This window comes from Triplophysa rosa, linkage group LG4 (assembly GCF_024868665.1).
Source record: "Triplophysa rosa linkage group LG4, Trosa_1v2, whole genome shotgun sequence".
NCBI classification, from domain to species: Eukaryota; Metazoa; Chordata; class Actinopteri; order Cypriniformes; family Nemacheilidae; genus Triplophysa; species Triplophysa rosa.
Genome location: NC_079893.1, coordinates 11,563,077 through 11,578,393, shown reverse-complemented (window position 1 = coordinate 11,578,393; position 15,317 = coordinate 11,563,077). Strand labels below are relative to the sequence as shown.

The 15,317-nt window shown below is 46.7% G+C and overlaps 1 protein-coding gene across 1 annotated transcript in view; it reads left to right on the top strand.

Moving 5' to 3' along the window:
* Positions 1–2,332: 2,332 nt before the first annotated feature.
* The window catches only part of chrna6 (cholinergic receptor, nicotinic, alpha 6), a 28,614-nt gene continuing 15,629 nt past the window's right edge, over positions 2,333–15,317 (top strand). The window contains exon 1 of the mRNA XM_057331361.1: positions 2,333–2,541. Within this exon, the coding sequence (XP_057187344.1) occupies positions 2,484–2,541 (58 nt within the window). The 5' untranslated portion in view covers positions 2,333–2,483. The remainder of the gene's footprint in view (positions 2,542–15,317) is intronic.

The following is a 15,317-nucleotide window of genomic DNA, read 5'->3' as shown; positions in this document are numbered from 1 at the left end:
AACAACTGTAAAAATGAACACGGAAAATTCCTTCATATTAATACAGTATATTGTGCCCTATTTTTACGGCTTTTTTTTAGAGTGTAGCTAGATTTGTCGCTAGTCGCTTTTTGAAAAATAAGTCGCTAAAGGGGTCTGAAAAGTCGCTAAATCTAGTGACAAAGTCGCCAAGTTGGCAACACTGGTTTTACGTAGCCTCTGGAAATATGGACAGTTGCCTGCAGCGTCTGAAAGTGAGGCTTCAGGAGTGAGATTGGTTGGATGATGAGGGAAAGAACATAAGGTGAGCCAATCAGAGGCAGAGTAGGGCGGGTCCATCACTTTGCCAACAGGGGAAAAAAATGCTACAGGTGACATGAGACAGATGACTCGCAGATACGACGACCAACGACCCCCCCCCCACGAGTTTTTTTTACAGATACACGATTCACGTGAATGACCTATTTCAAGGTGAAAACGGCGAATTTCGCCGAAAGGTGACAAGTTTGCACCCCTGATATAAGATCGCCACTTACCCTCTGTTTGCGTTTGCAGTTGTAGCAGCAGACATTCACCCCCATCCTCCCCACCACCACCAGGATGGTCCCTGTCCATTAACCCCAGGGGGGTTGGCTGCGCCCCTGCCTTTATCTTCAGGCAGGAAGTGCAGGAATTCTTGACCCTCTGGATGCGAGCTACGGACAGGGCCTACGCCAAAGAACTATATACATTTACCATATTCGCACCTTGTCACAATCAGTTGTTTAATAAATGTTTATTGCCAAACATTTTGCCTCCCGAGTCTTTCTGGTAGAACTTTAAATTACAATAAGCAGTAGTGAATGTTCTCCTGGCATCAGAGCTGCTGTATTCTGGTGGAAACACATTCTCAAATATTCATGTCAATCTTTTTCCTGTTTAATAAAAGACAAAAGGTACATTCCTCCCCCCATTTATAAAACATGCAAACGGTTTCATTTCATTTGCAATGCTTAGGTTATGGGTTTGAATCCCAGATACAACACAAACTGCTGTATATGCATATGAATGTGCATCATTTTGGATAGAATCTGCGATATGCATCATTCAAATCTGAACCAAAAACAAAAATATTTCAAGAAAAGCTCCTTGGCCACAATTCAATATGTGTTTTAGCACCACGGACAGCGGCAGTCATAAAATGGTCAGATTCATTTTTCAGATAAAAATAAAGCACAAATATTGACTAACCTAAAAGGATAAATGTCCTGATTACATAACACATGCACTTTGTCTCACATTTGTCTCCTCATTGCAGAACCATGGACAGGGTCAGAATACCTTTTGCTGTAATTGTGTTTCAATTATATTCACGAGGAATTCGTTGGGGTTTTTAATCATGCTGTCGATGGATTATAGCCAACTGCCTACACTTTTAAAAGTGTTTATATATTAAACTTTTTAGTAACTAACCAAACCACCGTGACTAGCCTAAAAATTGAATAAAGACTGACATAGGGCTTTAAATTGCAGCACCTGCTCCCCCTAGTGTACACACACACACACACACACGCGCGCGCGTGCTGTGAATTATGGATGTTTGTTCTGTATGTTTATCGTTCTCTGTGCCCGTACACACAGCAGGCATACACAGATAAACGCAGCCGTTTGATGGGAAAACAATGATATCACAACAACAGCTAACCACGTGCATCTCTCTCATGCGTGTTTATACAGTATGTTTAAATGTTAATTCAAACAGATGAAAGGCATTGCTCTTTCAACTCGTTCAGATGTGTTCATGTTTGTTCTTTTTAATATTAAAGTGAGATGTATTTCTACACTGTTTCATGATCTCAATGCAGGGGTATATTCATCAGGCTAATGGTCTGTACACTTTATAGACCTCGACATTTCAAAACCTGAGGCAGAACTTCAAAAAGAAGACATAAAATTAAATATCTAAATCGTGACACATTTCTGTCTCGTGGTTTCTAAAGTGATTTGGCAGCAAGTTGGAATAATTATTCGTTGATAATAGGCAGGACATATTTTTTTCAATATAAATACGACATGCCTAATAGAGTAAACATTCATTGTTCACATATATATTTATTCACATATAAACTACTTTAATATTTTAAATATATTCCTGTTGTTTTTACATACAATAGGTTGGATACTGTCAAGTGTTAAGTGTTAATCTTAGTGTGAAGGAAGCGTGTTCTCAAACAGCTGTATATAGTAGATAAATTCAGGTGTTATAAGATAAAACGACGTTACTTAAACTTAAAGATGTAATGGTATTTCTCACTAATGACACTTAAAGACGGTCGTGGTGGGGAAGGATGCACGAGCACAGGGGGAGGGACAAAATCAACTCCACCACAAGCGCCTCTCTGCTGCCTGAAATCACAACTCAAAACCGGGATCCATAAACAAGCTCTTTGCCGTTTGTTTTGTTACTCTTTGACGAATTTGTAGCCTTCTTTTTGGGAGAAGAACTCCCTAGCCTGCGACGCTCGATGCATTCTGCCGGAAGAGTCACTTTGAATCTTCTTCTGATTGTCCTAATCACGCAAGGTAAGTCTCGTTGTATTTTGAAGTAATAAAGTTAAATCGCATCTGTCAATGCGATTTAACTTTGGATTTTTATATGCTTATCTCTCGTGTCCCTTGAAAGTAAAGGTATTTCATTTAGTCATTTAGAGAAACATGCTTGATTGTCATTTCAAGTTGAGGGCATTTTCTAAAAGCCATGATGTGACAACGTGGTTTGGTCATTTAAAATATAACCATGTCACTTTAGCTAATGGGTGCTGTGTTCGTATATGTTTGTAACTTTTCATTGTTTCACTGGTAAGGGGACTCACGTCATATCTAACGAAATGGTTTATTTAGGTCTGATAACTGTATAAATAACGATTTATGCACACGCGTAATTGCATCGGTCAACCTGGAATTAAAAGGTGCGCATATTTGCGCTGCTGAAGAGGATCCGACAGTTATTTTCATAATTTTGATTAATCGTTTTTTTTCTTCATAAACAGACCGGTAGGTGAACCCAGTAGCGTTTTAATGAAATCCTCGTAGTTGTAGTCGGTTTTATTAGTTCTTCATGTTGAACTTGAATTATAATATCAATATCCGCATTTGCGTCAGATTGTTAAAATATTTATAATTTTCTGCCCCACATGAACGTTTTGTTTAGCAATAAGCCTTTCCACTTTAAAATTCAGCTTTTTTAGTTAATTGATGTTATAGTTCAATTGGCAGAGCATTGCCACTGAACAACACAATTACGTTGTGACGACGTACCTGGACCGGACCATATTCGTTGCCACGACGTACTATAATAACGTTCCAGCGACGTAACTTTGTGATTCCCATATTCGTCGTGACGACATAACATTGGACGTTGTTGGGACATGGTGATTACCTCCTGAAGGCATACCTGGAACGTACCATATTAGTAGCAGCGACGTACCAAATAACGTTTCTGGGACTGATGAGCATATCCTAACGACCAAACAGTCACGTTGTTAAAATAGTTTTTTATTTAATTTAAACAATTATCATACCTCACATGGAGGATTAAATTTGTGATTTAATCTGTGCGTTAAAGATTCAATTTTATGCACAATTGGAGTAATTCTCTATGTGTATAAAGCACAGTATAACGATTATAAAACTCAACACAGCACTGTACATCACAATCAGATCAAATCAGAATCAAACGTTAGAAACAATGACCAGATTAATTAATCAAATGACCAGTGTCCAGATTATCTGAAGACCACTACATCACGTCGCTACAACATTCTCCATGTGATTAATTCACAAAGTTATTTGAGGACGTGGCTAGGACGTTTCCGTAACGTAGGCAAAAATTCTAATGGAACTAAATGGAACATTGCCAAGACGTCCTCAGAACGTGGTCACAAAGTAATGTCACGGTGACCAAATGAAGATGAACTGGCGACGTTGTCAGAACGTACTGTGTTAGCTGGGAAGTACAGTACGTGCATTCCTAGTCATACACTTTAAATCGTTTTCTAAAAGCGATCAGCCAAAATAAATTAATACACATGTTATGAGGCATCTAAATTCAGTATAAGAACAAAAGTTTCACACTGTTTCACGGTAAAATGCATCTGTCACTCAGTAGTGAGTCACATACGGGGTAAACTTAGAATCAAGAATACAATTCTTGGACATACAGCGGTATTCTTCTGTTGATTTTTTTCTATAGCTTTTTTCTTTCTGCTGTTCTGAGTGCAGAGTATTAGGAAAGAAGAGCTGTCTGGGGATGATCTTGTGTTCAACTCCAGCTGTATGTCACTCTTGCCTCAAACATGCCCTGCATCCTGACTGTTGAGAAAAGGGCTGTGGGGTGGATACTGTGTCAAATGTGATGCGTAAAGGAGTTTTAATGAGACCTTCAGTTGGAACACAACAACATTGCGAACTGACAACATCTGTTGTTATAAAAAAAATGGACAATAGGATAACCGTCACATTTCAACACAATATCAGTTATCTTATTAAATAAATATAGTATAATATTTTTCCAAGATAACACATCATCTCACCGTTCTAGTGGGCACCATACAGTACATTTAGGCCCGGATTCACAGCTTAGTTTAAGCCAGGACTATGCCTTAGTTAACTTAAGATATTTATGTCGCTTTTATAAAACTGCCTTAGAAGAATACATTACTGGTGTACATCTCGAGACAAAACAATGGCACTGATATATTTTAAGATATTTCTGGGCAAGTTATATTCAGTTAAGAGAGGTCACACATTCATTTAGTCTGGGACTAGCCTTAAGCCTTGTCTGTGAAACCGGGCTTTTTAAAGTAAGCCAATGGCAGCGTGTTCGGTACACAAGGAATATACCTTTCCTAAGCCATTAGCTTACAATAATTGTTATAAACTTATTAAATGACAAACTATAATTGTCATGGAAATGTAATTCATTGTATTAAGTTTCCTATACAGACACACTTAATCCCATATCCTTTAAACCATAATATTTCTTGAAATTTTGTGTTCATATCTTGTATTATATTGTGAAATGCATGTAAAAACATTCACTTGAATGTCTGAACCGACGCAAAAACGAGCAGATTCTCAGATCTTTGCAAAGGAACATTGAATTGCACCCTTATCCACTCAAGTGCTCTTTTTCTGTATTGCTTCACATCTGTGTTTTGGAGCTGAAGAGAGAATCAATGACATTCCAGCAGAGAGACGGAGGTAGCGGGAGGTAAACTCCTCTGCTCCAAAAGACAAGGAGAAACAAAGAAAAAAACAAGACAATTAACTTTCTTTTCCTTGAGGATGGGTGTAAATACACTTCGGAGTGTCACCCATTCTTTTCCCCTTTTCTTTCTTATCCCAGCTTTGCTAACTCTATTTCTTCTGCCTTTCTCGGGCGGATTTATTAAGATGGTGTCAAGGGTCCTGGTGCTCAAACAGTTGCCCAATTTGATATGTTCCAGGGTGATATGAGGTAACGCTCCAATTCATATGCAGGAGGAATTGGCAGAAGAGGAATTCATAATACAAGATGATTGCCCCAAGTGTCCCTTGAGACCATCAGAAGACTCGCTGCTAACAAATTGGATGACAGTGATGGAAATTTGCTGCTTTCTAGGTTGCCAAATGTTGCTACTGCTGGCGTTTGACACATTAGTCATAGACACACATAGACATATACTGTACCCGCATGTCCTCTGTTCTAGATAGGACCTACACACGGTGTACCACAGAGCACGCAAGCATACACAACATCCACGGGGACGCATGTCCTGAAAATATCTCACACACACACAGTCTGCTGTGGGGAACAGGCATGTGTGTGCTGCTCCAGGGTGAATTCTCTGGGCAACAGAAACTGCTCACCTGTCTGATTCTATCTGTAATGCTTTTCCTCCACTGACAGGGAAACACTCTTAGTGTCCCTCTCACTTTGAGCGAGAGAGCAGTGAGGAGTGTTTGACCCTTTCTTCCTCTTTCACTCTCATTATTTCTGGATAAGAGCATGTGTACTTCTAAAATGACTTTCATAAGGGTTTATTTTATACCGCATGCCTCATCTGATTGAACCGTCTTCATTTTCATTGCTGCCTCATCATTGCGGAGCGTTTCATTGATCTACCACCATCAAACCCTTTTTTGGAAACGTTGAGCATGATGCAAGAAACAGGCTGGAGAGGATTTTGTCTCATTTTCATGCCCTGTTAGTCTATTTTGAATAATATTTCACACAACTGGTGTCGTTAACAAAACCTTCAAAGCTGATGTGTAGACGTTGATTTGTTTTCCTTCCACATGCCTAAAACCCTATGACAGCATATGTATAAGAAATGCAGATAAAACATGAAAGGCCCCTAATGTAAAAAATCTTGATTCGAGGATGAAGAGTGCACACTGGGAACATGTGCAGCTCACACACAATCGTCTTGGTTACGGATGTAACCTCGGTTCCCTGATGGAGGGAACGAGACGTTGTGTCAAACCGACAGAATGGGGTTTGTCTTGAGAACCTATCATCTTCTGAGTATTTAGAAAAGGCCAATGAAAATTGGAGAATGAAATTTGCATGCCGGGCTCCTCCCCGGATGTCCGGGTATAAGAGGGAAGCCGGCGTGCTCATTCATTCACCTTTGGTCTGAGGAGCCTAAAGCATCCTCCCCCGACCGCTGGGGTGGGCGGCCAGTGTTGTGGCATGAGGGACACAACGTCTCGTTCCCTCCATCAGGGAACCGAGGTTACATCCGTAACCAAGACGTTCCCTTTCTGTCGGTCTCTCGACGTTGTGTCGAACCGACAGAATGGGGTTCCTATGGAAAACGCCACAGCACTGAGCCGCGTCACAATCTCTGCGGAGCGACGTTGACTGGCCTGGGCGAGTCAGACGAACACGCTAGCGCGAAATTATGACCTTCCAGTGGAGAGGAAGGGGGACCCAGAGCTTTCCACAAAAAGTTGGGAAGCCCCCTAACGCCGGCCGTCACGGGCGGAGGCCTGATTCTCTAAATGGCGAGAAGCCGCCCGGCACCGTACGGGCCACTGGGTAAGCATCATTCCCCCCTGGGGGAAAAACGCTGCAGAGGCCACTACCTACCGTAGGGAGGAATTAGTGGAGACACCACATGGTCTCACCATCAGGGGAGAACTCATGGGAGGAATGTGCGGACTGCAGGAGTTAACCGCAAGGTGGGAGTCCACCTGGGGAGGTCATGGGTTGCCAAGGTGGGAACCATTCATGAGGATACATCAGACGGAACAGCCCACGGAGGGGGGGTTACCACGTCTGGAGCACTAGGTCCGGTTAGAGCTATGTGGGAGATAACTCAACTGTTCCCCGGCCTAAAGGGGCAGGGCTGCTCTGCCCAGCCTGTCCCCTGGAAGGGTGCTTAGTGATGGATGGAATGCCTGTTCTTTACCCGAGGGGAAAGAAGTGAGGCGGGATCGCCACTGCTCCCCCCGGAGGGGGAAGGGCTTCCGCAGGCGTACGCCCTACCGGCTGCCGGTCCCACACCTTGCCAGGATGCGGGCTGACACCGGTTCCGCGCGTAGGTATTAGAACCTCACGGAGTTGTTAGGCATAGCCCAACCCGCAGCTCTGCAGATGTCTGCCAGAGAGGCGCCCTGAGCCAGTGCCCATGAGGGGTGTGCCTCACTCCCAACGGGCAGGGGCGAATAGAGATCGGTATGCCCTAACGAGGGCATCCACGATCCAGTGCGCCAGCCTCTGTTTGGAGACAGCCCTCCCTTCTGCTGACCTCCGAAACAGACAAAGAGCTGCTCAGAGCTTCTGGGCTCTGCGTGCGGTCCAAGTAGAGGCGCCGTGCGCGTACTGGACACAACACGGATAGGTTGGGTCTTCCTCCCCGGTGGGGAGCGCCTGCAGGTTCACCACCTGGTCTCTCGGGAGAGTGGTGGGAACCTTGGGCACGTAGCCGGGGCGGGGTCTCAAGATAACGTGAGAATCCCGGCCCCGAGTTCTAGGCAATCTGTGGACACGGAGGGTGCTTGTAGATCCCCTACCCTCTTGGAGGTGAGCGCCATGCGGAAAGCCGTCTTTATCAAGACTGAGAAAGAGCGGCAACCCCGAGAGGCTCGAAGGGAGCGGGGCCTCTTGAGGCCCGCCACCTAGGTCGCAAGAGGGTACGGAGCGCGGGTAAGGTGGTCACCCTCTCGCGCCCCTTAGGAACCTAATGACCAGGTCGTGCTGTCCCAGAGGCTACCCAGCACTTGGGTCATGATGAGCGGCCGTAGCGGCTACATACATTCCCAGTGTGGAGGGGGAGAGGTTACTCCCCAGTCTCTCTTGAGGACGGGACAGCTCGTACCCGACCGAGCAACTCCGCGGGTCTTCTCGCCGAGAAGAGCACCAGGACGAGAAGAGGCGCCACCTATGGGCGTATAGCCGCCCAGTGGCCGAAGCCCTAGCCTGAGTGACGTCCCAACCAGACCGGGGGTGGGTCACTCAGGATCTCCTTGTCCCGTCCAGACATGGAGCCCAGGTTCTGCCTGGGATTCCGTAACGTGCCCCTTCCCCTGGGGAAGCAGTTCGCCAGGGGGAGCGGCCAGGGGGGAGTCGTTGTCAGAGCCTTAGCTCCGAGAACCAAGTCCTGGTTAGGCCAAGGGGTGTAACTAGTACCACTTGATGCTCCTCTTCCATGGCCTTGCACAGGACATGTGCAATGAGGCTCACTGGGGGGAAGCGTACTTCCGCTTGTCCCGCGGCCAGCTGTGCGCAAGGGCATCCGTGCCAAGGGTTGCCTCGGACAGGGAGTACCAAAGCGGACAATGGGTGGAGTCCGGGGAGGCAACAGGACCACCTGTGACTGGCCGAACCTCTCCCAAATGAGATGGCTGAGCGGGGATGGAGTCGCCACTCCCCGCGAGGCATCGACTGACGAGAGAGCGCATCGGCTGTCTGGTTCAGGATGCCTGGGATGTGTGTGGCTCGCAGGAAACTGATCACCTGCTGACTCCAGAGGAGGAGGCGTCAGGCGAGTCATGTTTAGCTGCCGTGAGCGAATCCAATGATATACGCCACAGCAGCTGTGCTGTCCGACCGGACCAGCACGTGCCTACCCTGCACGAGAGGTAGTAGCCTCCTCAATGCAAGTAGCACAACCAACAACTCTAGGCAGTTGAAATGCCAAAGCAGGCGGGGGCCCGTCCACCGCCCCGACACTGCTTGCCCATTTGCACATGGCACCCCAACCCCAAGAAGGTCATGGAGACCAGGGGGTTAGGGTGTGTCGGCAGAAAACGTGTGACCAAACGCCTGCTGCCGGTGTGCCACGCTCTCCAAGGAACTTGACTCTGTAGCCAGTGTTGGAGCGGTCGTATGTGCATCGACCCGAGGGGGACCACCCCCGCCGAGGATGCCATGTATCCCAGGAGCCTCTGAAATTGTTTCAGGGGGACCGCTGACTGTCTGAACGCTTCAGGCAGTTCAACACTGATCGGGTGCGCTCTGTAGTCAGTCGCACTGCCTCTGGGAGGCCGAGTGGGTGCGGGCTTCCTCGTCGCGGGTCTCGCGCCCCCCCGCGGGGGGTGTGCAGGGCCGCTCATGAGGACAGAGTCGAGTTCCCTACCGAGAAAGAGGACGCTCTGCACTCAGTTGACCTGTAGCCCCACCGATCTAGGTGCCGGAGCACCAGGTCCCTGTGTGTACACAACAGATCTCGAAAGTGCGCCAAACTAAGCCAGTCATCGAGATAATTTAGTACCCGCACACCTCCTTCCCTTTACGACCTTCGTAAAGACTCGTGGAGACAGGGACAGACCGAAGGGGAGGACCTTGTACTGATATGCCCGTCCCTCGAACACGAACCGTCGGAACGGCCGATGTCGAGGGAGGATCGAGACATGAAGTACGCGTCTTTCAGGTCGATTGCCATGAACCAGTCCTGACACCTGACGGACGTCAGGATGCGCTTCTGCGTGATCAACCTGAAAGGCAGCTACTGTGTAGATGCCTGTTCAGAACACACAGAACACACAACCCCCCGCCTTTCTTGGGGACAATGAAGTACAGGCTGTAAAACCCGCTGAACATCTCGGCTGGTGAGACGGGCTCGATCACTCCCTTCACCAGAAGGGTGGCTGCCTTGGCCCAAAGTACGGCAACATCCTAGCCTCTGACTGAGGTATATCGGATGCTGAACTTGGCGGGCGTGAGGCGACTGGATCGCGTAGCCGAGACGGATCGTCTTCCCTAGCCCGCCTAACAGTCTGGGAAGCCGGACAGGCTCCCAGAAATGAGACGGGGACTAAGGGAGGGGGCCAGCAGATGGAGAGACGGGGCAGGATCCGTCCCTATCCGACTTCCCAGCGATGTGGCTGGGGTCAGGCCCAATGGTAGCCTCGACCCCCCTGAGGTCTTCCCATGAGGGCCGCTTCACCGCGGCTGCTGATGGGGCAATTGTCTCCTCTTCGCTGTCTCCTCCAGGTGGGGCCGCCTGAGTGGGGGGTGCCAGAGCTGGAGGGCGTCGAAGAGGACCAGGGCTGCTGGGAAGCATACAGTGCACGGCACTCGACGGCCGAGGCGGCCAATTCGCGGCACGGAGGACTGCTTCTTTACTATCGAGAACCCTCCGGGGGAGGCCGCGTGCGGGTCTCGCGCCCCCCGACAGGCGGGGGGTGAGCGGGGCCGCAGTGGCTCGACAGTAACACCAACCAGCCCCCCCTTGCGAGACGGGTGCGTCGAGAAAGCGGACCTTCTCGGCGTTACTCATCTGCGCAAGGATCGGCCAGAGGAGTTTCTCATGGACCACAAGTGTGGACATCGTCCGACCCAGGGCCCGCGTGGTCACCTTGGTCGCCCGTAGAGCGAGGTCGGTGGCGGCGCGGAGTTCCTGCATAAGCGCTGGGTCGGTCTTACCCTCGTGGAGCTCTCTCAACGCCCTGGCCTGGCAGGAGCCATAGCGTGGAGAGAGGAGGCAGCTTGGTCCGCCGCAATGTAAGCTCTCGACACCAGAGATGCCGAGACACCACATGCTTTGGACGGGAGTCTAGGTCGAGCCCCCCCAGGTGGCCGCCACCTACGGGCACAAGTGCACCGCGGCGGCATACTCCACCTGGGGGACCCCGACGCATCCTCCAGCTGTCTCAACCTCGAGGGAAGAGAGGGTGACAGAACTTTGTTTGACGTGAAACGTGCCGGAAAGGGCGTTCCAGGTCTTGCAAAGTTCCTCATGCACTTCCGGTAAACACGGCACTGGGGGCGGGCGCGGCTTGGAGCCGCGCTCAAACCCGAGGCGCCATGTAGCCAGCCGCGAGCGCCGGGAGAGGCAGTGCGGGCACTGCAACCCAACACTCACGGCGGCCCGGGAAAGCATGGCTGACATTTCGACGTCCGCTTCTTCCTGGGCTCGACCCCCCGAGGGAGGGAGCCCGAGGAATCGTCGGAGTCGGATGGCAGTACGTCACCCCCCGATGCTGCAAGAGACATCTCATCATCACGCATCGTGTCCGAATACGTGATTGAGGAATAAGACGGCGGACCGTCTCCTGGGGAATGGTCAGACGAGCGAGACGAGGTGCGAACGGTCCGTGAGCCAGTGGCTGGCGGATTATCGCTCACAGTAATCCTCATATCACCCTCGCTGCTTGCCGTAGCGGACGGCAGGGCCGTAGTCCTGCCGCCACGGAACGGGGAGCAAACGAGGTGGTGGCTGAGTCCCGTGGGAACACAGCCACCTGTGACGCAACGTCTGAATCGTCACCGCCCGCAGTGCGGGCAGGACGTATCCACAACGTCTGCCCCAGCGTACTGGAAGCAGGCATTGTGTCCGTCCCCCTCCTCGATGAGTGTGTTGCACCCATGAGAACAGCGGGACAAGCCACGCTGGAGAAATTTGCTCTTTTAGAAAAGGAAATTTGCTCGAACACCTCCGGAACTGCCGAGACGCCCAGGGGAGAGTCACTGCAGGAAGGGACCGTCCGCTGTCCACGTCGTAGATTCCAGCAGAAAGAATGATCACCCAGATCGTAGAGAAGCTCACCAGATGCGTAGGCTCTGAAGAACAAAAGGTGAATGAATGAGCACGCCGGCTTCCCTCTTATACCCGGACATCCGGGGAGGAGCCCGGCATGCAAATTTCATTCGCCAATTTTCATTGGCCTTTTCTAAATACTCAGAAGATGATAGGTTCTCAAGACAAACCCCATTCTGTCGGTTCGACACAACGTCGAGAGACCGACAGAAAGGGAACTGTTGTTATTTTTTTCTAAAAAACTAATTTCGGTAAAGATGGAATAAATTCCACGTTGACTCAGACCTTTGGATTTTTTGGATGTAATTGCAATTTTAATGGGCTTCAGTGCTGAATCCATTGGACCGAGTCAAATGTGTTGGGCTTAACTGTTATGAACTGTAATTTTAATGTAAGAGCCGCAGCTATTTTTAATCAAACTCTCAGTTTCAGCATCCATTGTCGTCGTGCTCGCTGACGTCTCCTCTTGCAATTATGGAGATGGCTCTGAAATGGAACTATAAAAGTAATGTAATTGACAGAGTCTGATATTCTCTAGCAAATGGTATTGTAATAACCCAGCACTCACATTGGCAAATATTTAAGAAGAATCTAAGAAAACGTGCCACATGTCTTTTAACTTCACTACAAACAAAAAATCTGTTGAACCAACTTAAAATATTAGACTCAATACAAGAAGATTTCTGAGTTTACTCGGCTAGGGACATAAAGTCCACCTAACTCATTTTAAATAAAAAACTTACGTTATATTATTTTATTGTATTCATACCTCAGAGAGACCTAAACATTGATCAAGTAACTGTTCAGACAGTTTGTGTTGAATGCATCTTCACTATAGAATCAATAACACTGCGTCATGCACTTAGACCTCAACACACAAACCTCAATCAAGGTGACAATCCTCATTCATTAAGGGTGCGTTCACATATGCCATGTTTGGTTCGATTAAAAGAAACTCTGGTGCGATTGCTCTGTCAGTGCGGTTTATTTGTGTAAGTGTGAACGCTGCCATCCGAGCCCTGGTGCGCACCAAACAAGCGGACCGAGAATGCTGAAAAGATGGGTCTCGGTCCACTTTCAAACGACGTGGTTCGATTGAAATATGAGCACAACATGGACCAAAGGCATTGAACCGAAGCAAAAACAGGAAGTGATAACATATGACCCAAAAATCAAGTGATTTGGTAATATAAAAGGAGTGTTTATTAGATCTGTGCTTGCGCATGTAACAGAGGAATTCCTGGCGCCATTTCATGAGGTCTTCGCGAGTTACCGGCTTGCTAAAAATACCCTCATATGCGCAGGCATACACTGAGCATGTATAACCCAGCACACAGCAATGTTTTGGATGTCCGGTAAAATCACGTTGCGACTTTACACGAAAGCTGTTAGGTTCGATATCTTTAGGTTCGCTGTTAAAATGCCAGTCTGAACACTTAGCGAACCTGGACTAAATTAATTTTTTCAAAAGAACCGAACTACAAATATGAACGTACCCTAAAAAAACTCTTAAGTCTTTAACTAACAATGACGACAACAACAACAACAAGATAAAAAAGCCAGCAAACACTAAAACACTTATCATTTCAGATAATACTAATTATGCTGCAGTGCATGCTGGGAACTTTCACATGTAAAACTGTTTGGACAAACACAGTCCTGTGAACATAATCTTTGTTATCAACATGTTATTCAGTATGAAAAATGTTTTTATGTATTGAAAATATTCATCAGTGATAACAAACACTTGCAATTCTTAGAAATGACCAAGGACACTGGACAGTGTGTTAGATACAAAAAACACTGTCTAGTTCTAAAACATTCTAATTTTTCATCAAGGCCAGCTTAAGAGTTTAACTTTAAGATCCTGCTGTGGTCAGTGTGGACACCGTGCCACATTAAATTAAAAGGGTTATCTTAAGCTTAATGGGGTTCTAGAAACTAACTAAACTTAAATCCTATCCTTTGTATCTGTATTTCAAGGAGAGTGAAGTCCATTTAATTACTGGAAGCAGGGCCTTGTTATCCTTGGCTAACCCTATTAACAGGAGAGGCCATTGGAGAGTTAACTAGTTGAAGCAATTAGAAGTGGAAATTAAAACAATAGACACGCACACATGAGACAGGAGCACTGAACTCTTAACATGTATGGCAGTGTTTCAGTTAAGGTAATATATCTGTATGTAATGTAGGGGTCACTATGGTCTTATTAACCTCTGCTAGAGGTTTACAGAAGTGATAACAGCAAAAGTTTACAGAGCTGCAGCTGTATGAAGAAACTAAAGTGATTTCCACAAATTTTAAAATCGTTAACGTTAATGGTTAGCGTATACTGTATATTATATGGTGTAATACAGTAAAAATTTCACTTAAAAAGTCCTAGTATTTTGCAATTTAGTATATGAGTGCATACATTAGGTCTTTAGGTCATTTACTCACCCTTGAGTTGTTCCAAATCTGTTTAAATTTCTTTCCTCTGATGAACACAGAGAAAGATATTTGGAAGAATGCTTGTAACCAAATGGTTCTTGGACCCCATTGACTACCATAGTAGGAAAAATGACAATGGTAGTAAAAAATGTCCCAGAACTGTTTGCTTTCTGAAATTCTGAAATGTCTTATTTTGTGTTCAACAGAACAAAGAAATATACAAAGCAAATCCTACAAGAACTGTTTGGTTTCAAGCATTCTTCCAAATATCTTTCTCTGTGTTCATCAGAACAAAGTGCACGATTAACCGTTAAAAGATCGCGATCTCGATTCAAACACCCACGCGATCTCATTAATGAAAATCAATGATTCTCGTGTCTAATTTACCTTGGACTAAAATCATAACGCTTCAATATGTGCTGGTGCTGCCGCAGAAGCAGAGATAGCATTATTATCATAAGGTATGTAACGACGTCACAAACAGTCTTTTCAACCACACACTATCATTATTTCTGTATCCAATGATCACAGAAGTATTGGGATTGGCAGAGAGTTGCCAACTCGCACGCATGAGACGCGTTTACAAGCTCCTACACTGCCCAAATTAATCTCACACCAAACAACAGACCAACATATAAAGTAAATACAGCCTGACAACAAAACTGCTCTTATGAGTGTCTTTCTTACATTGTTCTGAATATGCTTCGCATCTTATCTAGACAGGTTTGAAACGAAACTATCGATTGCAGACAGTTTGTAGCGCTGACAAATCCTTGTGCGCCTTTATATTCGTCATTGCGGTAAACACGTCATCAGCGTGTGTGGTGCTTATCACTGTATTTACGCCAATAGAGAAGCTGCGCTATTAGAGCTTTTCATCAAGTTGCCAAAGTTATTTTA